This window comes from Vicia villosa, linkage group LG6 (genome assembly GCF_029867415.1).
Source record: "Vicia villosa cultivar HV-30 ecotype Madison, WI linkage group LG6, Vvil1.0, whole genome shotgun sequence".
Classification (NCBI taxonomy): domain Eukaryota; kingdom Viridiplantae; phylum Streptophyta; class Magnoliopsida; order Fabales; family Fabaceae; genus Vicia; species Vicia villosa.
The window spans coordinates 106,541,026-106,557,204 of NC_081185.1; the positions used below are offsets into that span (position 1 = coordinate 106,541,026).

Here is a 16,179-nt window from a genome sequence, read left to right on the forward strand (position 1 = left end):
TAGGCATTTTGCAATATAGGACCAGGAAACTAAAGGTTTTTATTCATTACGTTGTATGGATCTTTTATCAATCGTTTGCCTCTAATATAACCGCGGCAACTGGTACCTATCTTCTAAGGAACATGCGTTTAATTCTGAATCCTTAACCACATGTGCCAATAAAAATCCTTAAAAATCTAAACTTTTATCAATAAAAATACTCAAAATAATTCATGTTAAACGTAATATCATTATCTAACACCTCATTTATTTAGACAATACTCCAAACAAAACGTATGATACTTTTACAATGATACTTGGTCTAGAAAGTAACAACTAAATCCTACTGGTTTAGCAGATACAAAAACAGCAACAAAATCGGCAAAACATTTTCATTTAGGCAGATAGTGGGAGTCCGAATTCCAAAACATGGTCATACTAATTTGGGACAGTTATTGTCTCAGGTGGTTTGTTTCAGCAACAGAACAGCAGCACCTACTACAAACTTGTTCCAAATCTCCCATCTCAATCTACCCTTCATACTTATTTGTTGCTGCAAGAGTTTGTAAGTAGGAAAACCTACGCAAAACTCAGAAAACTAAAAAGCCTCACCTCTACAACAACATTGGTCAAAGCAAGAGACAAAACCAAACTGAGTAATGCTATCACTTTGATGATGTTATTTGGTTATTATTCTCCAACAACCCTTCCCTTTCCACCTTCTCCTTCTCACCCAACCCAACCTTCACATGCGATGGTTTCTCTTCAGAAGCACTCTGCGACCCTGTCAACCTTGCCAACATCACAAAAGTCATTCCCCCGAGAACATTGTTCGCGCACCTGAGCACCACAACTGAGGTCTTGAATACCAAGGGATTAAGCACTTTCTCCAACAAGAACTCAACACCATTCAGAGTTTGGTACCTGAGGTTGCTGCTGAAACCCATATGAGCAGCCCAAGTGAGACCATTCAGCAATGTAGGAGGAGGCTTATTTGGGGATTCAAAGCTGGGATCCATCTTCTTTCTCATACTGACCAACCCATTTGAAATTGCAGTTCCAACCAGACCTGCACCAAGCCCAACAACAGCAAAAATGGTTCCTTTATATACCAAGGTTCCAAACCTATCCAACAAACCATAGGCACCAGGTTCAAACATGTGACTCTTAGGACAAGATGCAAAAATGGCAGGCACACTAGCTGAAGCAGATCCTAATGTTGGTGCTAATAGATACATGAGTGTAAAATTGAGAATAGCACCAACAACAAGAGTTGAAAATACGAAGTCAAGTTCATTCAACCCAAAATTAGGCCTTGTAGCCATGTCCCCTAAAACAGCAGAAGTGACACCAACAAGCTCTTCACTCAGAACCTTGAAAGGAAATTGCGGATCAGCAGCAACCCGTGATCTCCAACCATTCAGAAACAGACCCAAAATCCCAAAAGACGAATCTTTGGAATTTGAATTTCCATCATCACCTCTCCAACTTCCATCTCCACCACCACCCCGACCAACCCCACCGCCGCCAACCCCTCCTGTGAAGTTAAATTTCAATCTGTGAGGCAAATGGGTTGGGTTGGTAACATTTATAGAACGGTTATAAAACTGAGGATGTGATAATAATGGCGATGGAAACGAAAGCCCATGACTGTGACCAGAGGAAGAACTAAAACGCAGAAGAGCCATAGTTGCCATTTGATCTGTAACAAAGCAAACATCAAAGTCAGAAACTTTTAAATGAAACCAATAAAAACCCCACATCATGCATGCATTCATGAATCATAACAACAGCAAGAAATCATTATTCATTCATAATAATCACATCAAAAAAAAAAACAAAATTTTAAAACAAACATGAAAACCTGAACCTAGATGGTGGAAAGAGTGAGAGAACAGCAAGCTAAAACCTCAAAATGAAAGTAAAAGAAAAAGAAAAAAGCCTACAAAATTTATGAAAGTTATGAGGAGTTGAGAGTGAAACCCTAGGAAATTGAATATTATATAGTAGGGTTTAGGAAATCAACAAGGACTTCATCTATTGGTGGTGGTATGATGATGAATGTGACCAACATGGACCACAGAAACTTGAAGCCTTTGGATTCATCTGATCCTCACATAACTACGGTGTGTCATCTGTAGCAGATTCATTCTCCTTCCCTCATGTAGCAGATATTTCCTTTCATCTGAGCGTGTTACAGAAAGCATCTAGAATTGGCAGAAAAAAACAAAATAGGAAGAAAAACAAAAACAGTGCAGTGAATTAGAAGAGAGAGAAGGGTGAAAGATTTGCTATACTTTGAACTGCATTGCCGTCGGAGTAGTTGCAGAACCGTCGCCGGGAAAATAGTCGGAGAGTGAAGCCAAATTGAGTATGAGGCCATAAGAAACCAAATTTGAAAATGATAGAATTTCCAGAATTTCGAGAAGAAGAAAAATTTATCAGTTGAATAATAGCGCTGTGATTTGTGCATGGCGTGGGTCATTGCGTTCCGTTCATGAATTATCATAAAATAGTTTTGAAAAATTCCCATAGATTATCTACTTTATGGTGTGAATAGTGTATTCAAGTTGGTGTAACGGATTTCAATGTATTCGGTAATCACTCTCTAGACTTTTATATTTTTGAGATATTTGCTTCATGTGAATTTGGTGTATGGTTAAAAAATTATTTTTAGTGATGTCTATTATAGTATATATATCTATGTTGGGTTATTAGTGAAATACCATCATTTCTCACTCTATTTTCTCTCTAATTCTCATTCTCTCCATCTCTCAATTATTCATCTTTTTATTTTGTGATTGGGTTTTTCTCCAATATTTGGCATCAAGAGTCTGAATCTTTGATCGAACACAATGTACGAAAATGCTTTCCATCTCCAATAAACATATCCTTGCAAATCTCCCATTTCTCGGTTAATCCACTTATAGAAGGTGCAATGGCTGCACAAAGAACTGCGCACAAGGAAGAGAAGACAAAAGATTTTAAAGTTCTGTATCTCATTCATCAATGTGTTGATGCTGATAATTTTAAGAAGGTCGGTGATTGCACATCCTCAAAGCAAGCTTGGAAAATCTTGGAGAAAATTCATGCAGGAGCTGATAAGACAAAGGTGGTGAGGTTACAAACTCACAAAAAGGCAAGTTGAGTTAATTCAAATGGAGGAAAATGAAATCATTAGTGAATTTACTACAAGAATCACAAGATGGAGAGACAATCTTCGAGCAATATGTGGTTGGTAAAATCTTGAGATCGTTAACGTCAAGATGCAATAGTGTAGTGGTTGCTATTGAAGAGTCCAAGGATCTTTCAACCATGAGCAAATAAGAGTTACAAAGTTCTCTTGAGGCTCATGAGTAGGGAATGAAGGAGAGGAGTGTTGACAAAGCAAAGGTTGAAGTTACTTTACAAGCTCATTTCATTGGACAAGAAGGTGAAGAGAAAGTGGTTCATGAGTAGAGGTAAAGGAAACTACCACAACAATGGTGGAAGATACTCTCAAAATTTCAAAAATTTCAACATTCCAAAAGGGTGAAAGCACTTACAACAGTTGTAGTGGATCAAGCAATTACAAAGGTGGCAACATTAGAGGAAGAAGAGGAAGATGGAAAAATGACAAGAGCAACGTACAATGCTACAATTGTCAAAAGCTTAGACATTTTGCTCGCGAATGTCATGCCAACGATAATAATCGATAAGAATTTGAAGTAAAATTTGCAAGGCAAAAATATGATGAAAGCATATTGTTAATGGTGATTGTTGAAGCAGAAAACAATATATTAAAATGAAGCCAAAACTAAGTACAATCACTTGAAAACGTGATGGTGACTACGTGAGAAGATGCAGAATGCAACGATAAATGGTAACTTGACTTTGGGTGTTCAACGCACATGACGGGAAGAAAGGATTGATTTGTTAAAATCAATCAAGCTTTGAAAAATAAGGTGAGATTTGCGGGTGATAGCACACTTGCATCAAAGGGTATTGACGACATATTAATCAAGAGGAAGAATGATGATCATTCCTTGATTAAAGATGTGTTGTATATTCTGGAAATCAAGTGTAATATTTTAAGCATTGGTCAATTTCTTGAAAGGAATTGCAACATTATCATGAAAAACAAAGTGCTAAAAGATATGGATGCAAATGGGAGTTTGATCCTAAAGGCCCCTATGACTTATAACAGAACTTTCAAAGTTGAATTGAAAGTAAAATTTTGTTATGACAGTTACAACAACTTTATACTTATAACTTTTATAGCTAGTGCGTTAAGTTACCTCATGATCATCATCCATATTATGTGTCATGCATGCTCTTTGCTTATGGAGACTTCAAATACTTGTCATTTAACAGTTATATCAAGATGCGGGACTTTCTGTCTCAAAGTGTTTCATGATGCAATTATAGAAAGTAACATATTAAGTAAGATGGTCTAATATTATACAAGACATTTTTTCTCGAGTTTCTTACTTGGCTGTAAGTTTTAACTGAGGGTATCTCGCGCTTTTAAAATTTGTTTCCTTTTCAGTTCAGTCAAATTCTGATTTTAAAATGCTTACATATTTGAAAAAGATTTATTGTGAAACTGTTTTAACAAGATTGTAATTCTTATTCATATCAGATTCAAATTTAATTGGATTTATTTCAATCAAGATTTAGGATCAACATAATAAATATTGATATTTTGTGAGCTTTTTGTATCCAGCCGCTTAAATGCCAAAACCCTACTGGGTTTTTTATGTCGGGCAATTGTTGTTATTTAAGGGGGCATTCTCCATTGTGAAGATTCATACCTAGTGATTGTAAATCTTGATGTTTTTAATTGTTATTGAGTCTTTGTATTTTGGTTTGTAATACTCTATTCCTGTGTTATCTTTCTAAGTTAGGAGAATAAAGTATTTTTGTTGCAATTGTATTTCATCATTTCATTTACTTTTGTTACTGCACAAATACTTGGGAGAGTGTTTGAGTGAAAGTGATAGGGGTCTCAGATTCAGGGGAGCCTGGATCGATGTTCACGGGTATAATTAGGAGAAAGACATTGAAATAGAAGAGTTCATATGAGCCCGTCGTGTATTATTAACTACTAAGAGTGAATTTCCATTCATTGAGCTGATGCCCCAAACGCTGGTGACATTGCATCGAACTGGGTTAGCAATTACTTGTGTTATTTATTTTATACATTTATTTTCTTTGTTACAAAACCTTGTTGTCATAAACATTGTTCCATCATTGTGTTTGATATCTTGTCATTGGTAGAACATAATTTCAATTGATATTAGAGTAGATGCCCTATTCTAATTGGGTGAGCTCCAAAGTTTTCTCTACATTCTATTCAAGATGGATAATTCTAAAAAAAAAGGTTCTGTGAATTGACCACCAATTCTATATGGTATGAAATATGATTATTAGAAGGCTCGTGTGATTATCTATCTCAAGTCTATGGATATAAAGACTTAGAAAGCAGCCATAAATGGATGGACTCCTCAAAAATCAGATCTTAAACACTGAAACCTTGAAGCCTGAAAAGGATTGGTCAAAGGAAGAAGACGAAAAAGTACTTGATAATTCGTATTCCCTTAATGTCATTTACAATGGAGTTAACAAGAATATTTTTAGAATCATCAACACTTGCACCATTTCCAAAGAAGCTTAGGAAACTCTTGAAACTGCTCATGAAGGCATGTTCAAGATTGATATGTCAAAACTTCAACTCCTAAAAACAAAGTTTTAAAATCTAAAGATGAAGGAAGATGAAACAATTGTTAATTTAAGGTCAGCCTCTATGACATTGCCAACAACTCTTTTGCTTTTGGTGAAAATATATCATAAGAAAAGCTGGCTAGAAAAATTCTTAGATCTCTTCCAAAGATGTTTGATATGAAAGTCACACTCATTGAAGAATCCTAAGATGTAAGCAAGTTAAAATTTAATGACAAATATAAGAAAAAGAGTAAGATCGTGGTGTTCAAAGCTGATGTTGAAGAAAGGGATGACTAGTTAGAAGGTGGTGCTGATGAAAACTTGACTGAATCCATTGCCATTTTAGCCAAAAGTTTTGGCATGTCCATGAGAAAACTTGAAAGTAAAACAAGAAATAATGTTACTATTAATGTCAAAGAAAACCAATATCAGATCTCCAAAGGAATAATGTTACTACAAATGTCAAAAACAACAACATGTTCCTCGACACACCAAATGAACACACAAACTTGCTTCAAATACTTGTTGATGACCTTACAACCACAAACCATGTCGTCCAACCTCAACTTCTTCATATAACTACAAATCTTGAAACCAACATAGCAAACCAAACTAAACTATGAATAAGAACTTATTCAAGAGTGAGACATCATTCTTCTTATTTGTAAGATTATATATGCAATTCTACTGTTACTTTAAATCAAGCATCCAAAGGTAATCTTTATCTTATATTTAATTTTATTTCACATTATAAATTGTCTCCCACACATTCACATTAGTCTTTGTCTCTAGTGTCTCATGTTGAACCTAAAACTTACACTGAAGGATTGTTGAAGCAGGCATAGCGGCAAGCAACAAAAGATTTGGAAATATTTATCCGGGATTTATTGTGTCCACAGAGATGGTGAGAATGCCATTCAACAGTTTCTACGGTTTCGAGCTCGGGTTTGAACGAACAAAAAGTAAACAAAGATATGGACAGAAAAAGAATAGACACATTCTTAGAAGAGAAATAACTTATCACGCATGCAAATATATTCACTCTTCACAAACGTAAACTTACCGACCCATTATACTCAACCTACGATACTCATCTATGTTATCATGTATCTCTCACATAAGCGTCCATCTCTGGAGCACAAACGAGATCATCTCACAACTAAGGTTATCTCTAACGCGAAGTTGCGAGAACATCCGTATTCTCGCGTCGGCGATCTCTCGCGCGCCCCTGAAACACGAAAGCATTGAGTACAGATACAAACAGTGAATGCTAGTTCTAAATCTATCTCTAGAGTCCAGAACCAACATATTATCATCCTAGATAAAGATTCAAGCAGTTTATCTCTAAAGCAATCCAAATCCCCAGCACAGAGCAAAAGTTCAGGATAACATCAACATAGATTTATAAAGCAAGTTAAATATAACATTCTAATCGGTAAATATACATAAGATTCGAGTAACTATACAAACAAACCCAACATAAAGAAATACACAAAGAATAGAAGAGATAAACCAAACATATCGCCGGTTCAGCTCCGGTTGATGAGAAATCCACCTCCGATCATCCAAGTGCATGTCCCGGTGTTGTTTTCTAAGCTAATCCTACTCTAAGAATGAAATTGATAGAGTTGGGACCAAAACTTCCCCAAAACCATAACCCTAACATGTACAAATGAAAGAAATATAAAAGCAATTCTGCGCAGGTCCGCTAAGCGGAACACACTTATTCACAAAATATCTGCAACAGTACAGTCAAGCTCGCTTAGCGAGTGACCTCCGCTAAGCGGACATAAAAATCTGGTTCGCCTCTGGAAAGTGCGCTGGACGGTCGCTTAGCGGACTGTCCTGCATAATTTTGCTTATTCAGTTCCACAATTGCGCAATCGAAGTCGTGTCTTCGACACTTTATTCCTCGAGGCTCCGATAAGCATAAATACCTATAAAACAAAGTAAAAACTATTAAACGATACATAAAACGATTCAAAACTCAATTATGCTAATATTTATATAAAAGTCGGGATTTTATTACAAAAACTATACGAATAGAATTGATAAGTACCATGATTATATACTCAAAATATCGATATTTTGGCACTTATCAAGCATGCAAACATGAATGTTTGAAGCAAGTTATGCAACTTGAATTTGAAGGTGATAAAAATACACAAGAAGAGGGGGGTTGAATTGTGTATTTGATAACTATTGCCTTTTCAAAACAACAACTTTTGAATCGGACCAAGTTCATATTCTAAGCTAGAGTATGCAACAACGAAATAATTTAAAGTGAATAAGCAATAAGTAAATCACACACAATAATTGTCCTAGTTCCTCTATAACAAGATTAGTCCAGTCTCCTTGCCATACAAGAGCTTTTCACTATAATCAAAGCCTGATTACAATTTGCTTAGACACACCAGTTAAGGACTTCCTGCTCAATCACTCTGAGAGAGACTTCCTTGTCTAAACCAATTTTTCAGAAATTCCATCCCAATCACACTAGAAAAAGACTTCTTTGTCTAAACTAACTGTTTAAGATTCCTACTCAATCACTCTAGAAAGAGACTTCCTTGCTCAAACACTCAGTCTGAGACTTTTACAAATTCTAAACAAAATGTTTAGGATTACAACAAGATGTACATGATATAAAATAAGAGTACAAATAATACAGCACATGCAAATACATTGGTTCTTGAGATTTCTAAGATATACAAGTGTAAGAAACTCTTAAGACTATGTGCAGCCATAACAACTATGTACAAAAGCTAAGAAAGCGAAACAATTCTTGTTCTTGTAGTGGTATCTTGTTGTATATTTGTGATGCTTCTTTAGAATATTCAACTCCTTATATATATATATATATATATATATATATATATATATATATATATATATATATAGAGAGAGAGAGAGAGAGAGAGAGAGAGAACAAAGGAGACGTTGGAAGCTTGCTTGCACAAGTGTCTTTGCTGAAGAAGCAGTTTCCAAGGGAGAGACGTTGGAGTTGCTACGATGAGGATCTTCATCTTCTGAGTAATTTCTTTATACATTGTGTCTTTCTCAAGTAAGAAATCCATAGGCATGCTGGAGTAGACTAAAGAAATCATGTCAAGCTGCCTTGAGCCTTGTGTTAAAACCTCTAGTTGACTTTTCATAATTCTAGCAGTTTGTTAAGATGGAGCTGCTTTTGCACAAAGTACGAACAAGTGAACGTTGTACTGTTTTTCCAGCAAGGCGCTTGAAGCTCCAATTGAATATCAGAGGATAAGTCAACATGGCACTAAAGTCTTATTAGAACATCAGAGGCTGAGATAATTTTGGCGCTTATGTTCTATTTGAAAATCAGATTCTGATCCAATAGAATCTGAGTTTCTTCTTCTTTATAGTCCATTTAACTGGATCAGAACCTAGTTAATTACCAGCTTAATGATCTTGCACACTTAAGAAAATGTTAGTATAACTTATTGTTCTTTAAGTACTTTGTTATCATCAAAATCCAAGGAGTGTGAAAAGATTTTGTTCCAACATAACTTAGTGCTCTTGAGAAAACAGATACATGAATTCTTGTGGATTTGCCACCTAGTATCAATCCAATTGGTTGTAGGTGGATCTATAAGATCAAATACTTGACACATGGCACAATCGTCAAAGAAATCAAGCCCTGGTCATGTGCATGGTTCACGTGCTATGATGAACCTTGAAAAGTGAAAGAAATGCAGAAAGGTCAATGCACCCCCTTGATATTTGCACAAATGCTTAAGATCCTTGATAAACACTCAGCATGTACTGTGCAACTGTGATAGAGCAATCGTCAAATGATTCAAGACATCAACCTTAAAATCATTGAATAGTAGTCAAATGTTTCAAGACATCAACCTCAAAATCATTTAACGGTATGCGGAAACCAAAGATGGAGAACAACCATTCATAAACAGGGATGACACACTCTTCATATTCACTACATATCCTCTTATCCTTGTTTGAAGTTAACACTCCCTAGTCAGAGGAAGGTATTACGTCACCAAAGGCACGATTGAAACCGCCTTTGTAAACGAAAATAAAAGTAGTCTCCAAAATCTCTGGGTCCACCCAAACAGTTGAGATATCCTTCTTCGCTTTCTAAAGTGTGGTGCGTGCAACCTCCAAAATAGGAAATCTTACACATAAGACACTAGAAGGGGAAAAACGGGATAAGAAACCTCGACCAAGGAAGAGGAAGAAAAATAAATGAACTTTACCTTTTGGACAGTGAAACTAAGAGCAAACGTCAAAGAAACTGCAAAACGAATGAATGTGAAGCAAAGCTAGGAGCCCAAGAATTGTGATGGTGATCACACACAAAACTAAGGAAAAGAAGAACGCTTTATAAATTCAAACGACAAAAGTATGGAAAATAAGCAAAGAAGCTTTTATGAATACTTCCAACACGGGGGAAACCCAGTCTCTTACAACCAGGAGAGAAGAAAGCACTGCCAACATTTCAAATCTCCCTACAACAACAACAAAAATTCAGATCTCCTCAAAATTTGTCCCAGATACTCAAGTATTATAGGGTCAAAAGGTCACCATTTATGGCATGCAAGAGGGCACGCGTCGAGTGTTCCTCAACGAAAAGACATGGCATAGGAAATGCATATATATAATGCGTGAGTTCCCAACGTTAATGGTGTTCCATCACGACCCTTCACATGACATGAACGACAGCTGATCCCAGGGCATGCACGGAAAAACCCTTCCCTACAAGACAGGGAAAAAGGATTGAGAGCAACTGTTTTAGAATGCCTAGAAGGCTCGTCGAGAGAGGCCCAAGAGCAAATGCTATTAGGGACCACACACAGGAAAGGGAGGATTTTTGTTCTCTTAAACACAAACAATCTCAATCCCTAACTCAACACACTGTCCATATCAATCGAATGATCCCTAACATAACATGCCACATTCCATGTGAAGCAGCTATAATCGTCTTTTCTTTATAAAGAGAGAAATGTGCCATTTTAAAGGTAGTTCAAATTCATTACTCCCCATTTCTCATTCTCTCATTGACTTGAGCTTTAGAATACTAACCTTACAAATACACTTCTACGCCTCAATACCAGAAAGTTCAATGCACCCCATCAAAAGTCTAATCACATCGATCAATCTCACGTTTCTGGTTCCCTCACAGAACATTAGTGATATCGATATTCCCTCACAAAACATTAGTGATATCGATAATTGATTTTCTCAATTTACTAAATAATCAAAATGGACAGAAAATCAAAATTAATTTGCAGAACATTTATAGTACCATTGTATACAAACAAAATACAACTTTGTTTCCTTTGGTACATGGTAAGGTGTTCATCTGATATGCATCACTCCAACTACAATGCATATCTCTTTGAAAGAGCATACAAATTCTTGTAACAAACAACTAAAAAGAATCCAGCCTATGCTATAAATTACATAAATATTAAAATACCATGACACTTTGACACATGACACATGACACATGCCAACAACACTCCACCATCTTAAGGCCTAAAACTTCACCATCATCATCACCACCACCATATGTATATATATAAATATATATTCCACACTTCTCAAAAGTAACTGACTCAAGAATAAATCCAATGAATGTATTGAGTTTAAAAGGAAGAAAGAAAGAAAAAAAAAAGGTTGATTTGAACAAAACCTATTTTCAATACCCAACTATATAAAATTTTCTCATTTAGAAATTCTTCATTCAAGCTTCGTCGCGTTTCTGTTCAAGGAAAAAAACCACCAGAATGCTAACCAGCAAGAATTGTTAGCCTATTCTTTCTTTTCATAGCTGCATTGAATGATACATGTGCTGGAAGATATTATCAGCAATCAATAGCTGGAGGACCACAACATTCATATACACCATCAAGGACATATATTAACGACCCGGTTTTGCACGTTTCATTCCACTTGAATTGAATGGGGACACACTGCCACTTGGCCCTGGACTCTCTTCTCTGAAATTTGAATTCAGAAGAGCTAATTCCCGCAACTGCTGCCTCTTAATAAAGTCTTGCGACTCATCCTGTGTATCAAACATATATATTCTGGTATGGTTAGACTAAGCTAGTTTACCGTGCATAGCAGCGAAAGATATAAAGTTTGACGTAACATACCACAGGTTTGAGTAATTCTTCTATGATTTCTTGAGCCTGTCTGAGCCTTAAGTCAACAACATTAGCAGCTAAATCAGCCTCGATCAATATGTGTAGAGGCTCATTGAGATGCTCATAGCCTGGTCTTCCTCGTAATTTTTCTTCCTTAAGATTGATATATAACAAGTATAATCAAGTATGCAAATCGATCACAAAACATGGAAAGTTATGTTTGTCATCATACCTTGTCGGGATCTTTTATCGATCCTTTTCCTCTAATATACACGCGACAACCAGTAGTAGCTTCAACCCGTTTCAAAGAATTGCCTCTTGGTCCCAGAAGTCTTCCAACAAAATTAAACTAATGCAATAAGAAGCAACATATTTCGATTACTTATAGTTGATAATAAAGCTTTCAGTTACAAAAACAAGAAGCAAAATTCGATTTTCTATAACTGGCGTCTGTATAAAAACTTACATTGGGGAATGTATCTACTGGAATTTCCAAGCGCAATATTCTCTTCACAGTGAATGAACTAGGACTTGCAGGTGTACCTTGCCAGTCCATATTCATTCCAGGGGGTCCAATTATTCTCTGCTATTTTACAAATGAAGTAATGTTGATGAATATAAAAAAAAAGTAACTATCGTAAATGACAAGAAAAAATAATGAGGCTTTCTGTTAAAATAAAAACAAAAATCAACAAGCAACCACCGTTCTCAATCTCGGGAGCCAACAAAATCATAAATATTACATAAAACTCAATCATAATAGTTGAATACATATCACGTGCACACATACATATATAATGTGATATTAGATAGACCCCTCTGGAGTCTTCAGTTGTAAACCTTACTCCAAATTCCTCACGCAATCGTTAAATGTAGACAGAATGGTTGTTGCCATCTCTCTGAGAATCTATGTCCAAATAAAGGTGAAATCCTTTATTAGAACTTCTGCACATAATAAGATTAATACTAATGGTTTTCAGCAGGAATGCAAGTCCAACAACGCTGTACATCTCCTAAAGTTTGTGTTACACACTACTACCAATAGTTTGGAGGATTTCCTATTTTGTTACTACTTAAGAGGATTGGAAGACTTAAGGAGCAGAGTCGTCTTAAGTTTTTGGAGGCCCTGTGTTGGTTAGTTATGATTGAACCCTGACAAAACAACCAGGGGTCCTATTTAGTCATAGTTTAACGATGGCAAATCTATTATGAGCTCCTATTAATTTAGTCACAACTTAACCATGAAAAATTTGAGGCCATGTGTTGTAGTCCGCCCTACACACTCTCAAAGACTGCCCTGATAAGGAGGGAAAGGGCGTTGGGTTTGTCCAAGAGTTTGGAGGATGTTTTATTTTGCTACTACTTTAGAGGATTGGGAGAATAAGGAGGGAAAGGGTATCTGGCAATGAGCTGTCTTTGCTGCTACTTGGTGCCTACAGCTGTGTAGCAAGAGCTTTACCTAACTGAAATATTTTCTTTGGCTTTCTCTTGGTCTCTTTTAGAGAGTATATCTATCTGTCATGAACCAACTATCCTAGAAGCTTAAGCTGTCAGGCAAATGCACACGAATGGTTTTATATCGAATACTCACATATTTACTCACAGGCCTGTGTCGAGCGAATAGTTGGCTTTATTTTGATATTTATTATTCATAATAAACTCACGGATTTAAACTTTAATAATGATAATTTTCCTCTTTTTGTTCGTCGAATTTCAAGATTGTCCACCAATTCAAACTAATGCAAATGTTAGAGTATCTGAAAAATATATCTTTATAATATCATCCTATCGTCTTAAGTATTAGTTTCCATATTTCATTTTAAATCTTACAAATACCAAAAAGAGCAATTATGAAACTTCAACAAGGTATCAGAGTGATATTATCATGACTTGTCTTGTCGCCATTCTTTTACCAAGTTACCTAAAAACAGGAATGCTAACTTAAACTATAACATTGTCATCATCTCCGTGTTGTTTTTATTCGCATTGGTTATGCACAAAACTTGGCCAGCTTTTCCTACCTAAGGTTTTCTCTTTATTAATGGTTTTTTGCATGTCACTTTCGAAACCTATCTGAATCTCACTTCATCCCATTGTCGTATCCTCCTTAAGTTAAACTACACACAAGAATTCATTTCTTACAAGATTAATTTTAATATTTCTTTATAATTTATATATCTTGATCTGTTTCCTTATTTAATTAGCTATACCTATGAATTAATAAGGATTCATAGTAACGTTCAAACATCATGGAATCCATTTAGCCAAGCTACTCGGTGGGAATAAGGCTTGCTTGTTGTGGAAACTGAATACACGCAATAAGTACTACACGTCTCAAGTTGAATGCTCACATCACAATCCACCATCGAGATAGAGGACGAAATTTTAAAATAAAAATGAGCATCCAAACATACAAATATAACAAAAACTTGAGCATATCGAAGTTATGATGCAACAATTAATTAATAATTTAAAAACAGTCACCTCTTGCTGAAGACTATTCCAAGCACCAATTCCTGTCGCAGAGACATTAGACATGAGGTTTGAAGAAGCCATAGGACTAGGACTTCTATGCTGCAGTCTATCAAAGTCGCCAAAACCTTGGTTGGACAACATTCCAGAAACTCTCAATATTTCTGCAACACATGTAATATTGTAATCAGAAACCAATGCATACAATTGAAAATTATACCAAATGAATGGAGAGAGGAAAGTTATAGAAAAAATAGAGCAACAAAGAGAGATCGAATGACAGATCATGTCAAGATAGATTAGATGTAGCATCACCACAGTCAGTGGATGTAGGCCGAGATCGAACAACTTGTATTTTAAATTCATCAAAAGATCTAAAATACAACTTATTATCGGGGCCGCTCGATCTATATGACCGAAATTGATTGGACTGAAATCGTGAGTGCTGGAATTATATAAAATTCAACTTCATTATTTGTATGGACACGGTTATCTTTAAGTCGGTTTGGATTAAACAAGACTCGAAAATTCAGAAAACCTCATATCGCGCGGTAAGGACTTACATAAGATCCAAAGCACACAATTCCTCGGAAAAATGGTGCACCGGACTTGAGGTCAGAACACTCACTGTTAAATTTACCACTCTTCTTGCGCAAAGTTAAGACTATGAAGGTACATTTCATCCAATGTTAACTTAAGATAACATCAAAAAGGGGATAACTTTTTCAATTAATTTTATAGCCATTCCATACAGAAATAGTGCCACAACAATTATGAATGGTAGAGAGAGCAATCAAACCATGGTCAACACTATCTGAACCATTGACATGATCTAAGCACAGACATCAAACATACTATGACAGACAACAATTTGAAAAGAACAAAAATCTATAAAAAACATAGATCCATAAACATGAAAAAAAACATGAACAAACCTTGATTCAAAAGACGACTGCATATAGGAAGCACTTGCAGAAAAGGCCCAAGCTTCTGATGTTCTGCCAGCAACTCTGATAGATACTGACTGCAAAAATCACAACAACAAAAAACAACCCTTTTCAATTATGAATCAAAAGCACATAAATTTATCAAAACCAAATCAAAAATCCAAAAAAAAAAAAAAAAACACAAACCCTTTTAAGTCCTATTCCAAGCTTGAATCTAATCATCATCAAAATTGATCTCAAAGTAAAAAAGAAGAAAAAAACTTTACTACAGTACCTGTCAACTTCTGAGTTGGCTCTAATCTGAGGAGAAGCAGCTCTAGCATGAGAGAAATTCTGATTATACAAACCTGACATAACTGACTTTTCAGCTTCACCTTTTTCTTTAAGGATTCAAAAATAAATAATCAAAGTTGAAAAAGAAGGTCTAGTTGGTGCAGTTGTTTGCAGAAGAGAAAAAGGAGAAACTGACCAAGACCATCATCAATAAAGGAGGTCTGTAAATAAGAAGAAAACACAACAACAACAATAACAAAAAGGGTATATGATTTTTTTTCTCTTTTACATAAAAAGAAGGACAAGAATTAATTATTTTAATTATTTATTTATTTTTCTCTCTCTTAATATTTCACTGTCAGGAAAAAATATAAAATAATAAAAAAAGTTGAAGACAGTGTAATATAATATCTAAACAAGGAAACATGAGTGTAAAGAAACAGTTAAAGTGTGTGTGAGCAAAAAGTACATAGTGAAAGTTAAGGTGGTAAAAGATAGATTTTGTTGTTTGTTTGGTTGAGGAAGTGAAACTGAAAATGCAATGGAAGAGACAGAGAAGAAGAGGAACAGGTGGAGACGCGTGTTAGGCATGCAAGAGAATCAAAGGTAATGAAAGATTGTGGAGAAGAAAAGAGATACATACACCAAAAATGTGATCATCATGATAATGATGT

At 35.6% G+C, this 16,179-nt stretch overlaps 2 protein-coding genes across 5 annotated transcripts; both read right to left on the reverse strand.

Annotated features, from left to right (window-relative positions):
- Positions 1-227: 227 nt before the first annotated feature.
- On the reverse strand, positions 228-2,494 carry LOC131609490 (protein RETICULATA-RELATED 3, chloroplastic-like). Of its 3 annotated transcripts, none has more exons than XM_058881194.1 (2): positions 2,277-2,494; positions 228-1,681 (listed from the first exon to the last, which is right to left on the reverse strand). In XM_058881194.1, the coding sequence occupies exon 2, from the start codon at positions 1,674-1,676 to the stop codon at positions 645-647; it is 1,032 nt and encodes a 343-aa protein (XP_058737177.1). In that variant the 5' UTR covers positions 1,677-1,681; positions 2,277-2,494; the 3' UTR covers positions 228-644. The 3 variants fall into 3 exon arrangements, with proteins under 3 accessions (XP_058737177.1, XP_058737176.1, XP_058737175.1); XM_058881193.1 differs by lacking the exon at positions 2,277-2,494 and adding an exon at positions 1,850-2,268; XM_058881192.1 differs by lacking the exon at positions 2,277-2,494 and adding an exon at positions 1,844-2,267.
- An 8,451-nt stretch (positions 2,495-10,945) lies between these two features.
- LOC131609491 (KH domain-containing protein At2g38610-like) lies at positions 10,946-15,798 on the reverse strand. Of its 2 annotated transcripts, none has more exons than XM_058881195.1 (7): positions 15,507-15,798; positions 15,221-15,309; positions 14,298-14,449; positions 12,280-12,399; positions 12,046-12,162; positions 11,823-11,966; positions 10,946-11,731 (listed from the first exon to the last, which is right to left on the reverse strand). In XM_058881195.1, the coding sequence occupies exons 1-7, from the start codon at positions 15,584-15,586 to the stop codon at positions 11,585-11,587; spliced, it is 849 nt and encodes a 282-aa protein (XP_058737178.1). In that variant the 5' UTR covers positions 15,587-15,798; the 3' UTR covers positions 10,946-11,584. The 2 variants fall into 2 exon arrangements, with proteins under 2 accessions (XP_058737178.1, XP_058737179.1); XM_058881196.1 differs by having other exon boundaries at positions 12,280-12,396; positions 15,507-15,789.
- Between the last annotated feature and the right edge of the window lie 381 nt (positions 15,799-16,179).

Bases quoted from the DNA above. Each gene is read 5' to 3' on its own strand.
- LOC131609490 (XM_058881194.1), bottom strand. From the start codon at position 1,676: ATGGCAACTATGGCTCTTCTGCGTTTTAGTTCTTCCTCTGGTCACAGT.
- LOC131609491 (XM_058881195.1), bottom strand. From the start codon at position 15,586: ATGTCAGGTTTGTATAATCAGAATTTCTCTCATGCTAGAGCTGCTTCT. The intron at 15,310-15,506 runs GTACTGTAGTAA...TGATTTTTGCAG, and splicing joins GCCAACTCAGAAGTTGACAG to TCAGTATCTATCAGAGTTGC. The intron at 11,732-11,822 runs GTATGTTACGTC...TTTGATACACAG, and splicing joins AAGAATTACTCAAACCTGTG to GATGAGTCGCAAGACTTTAT.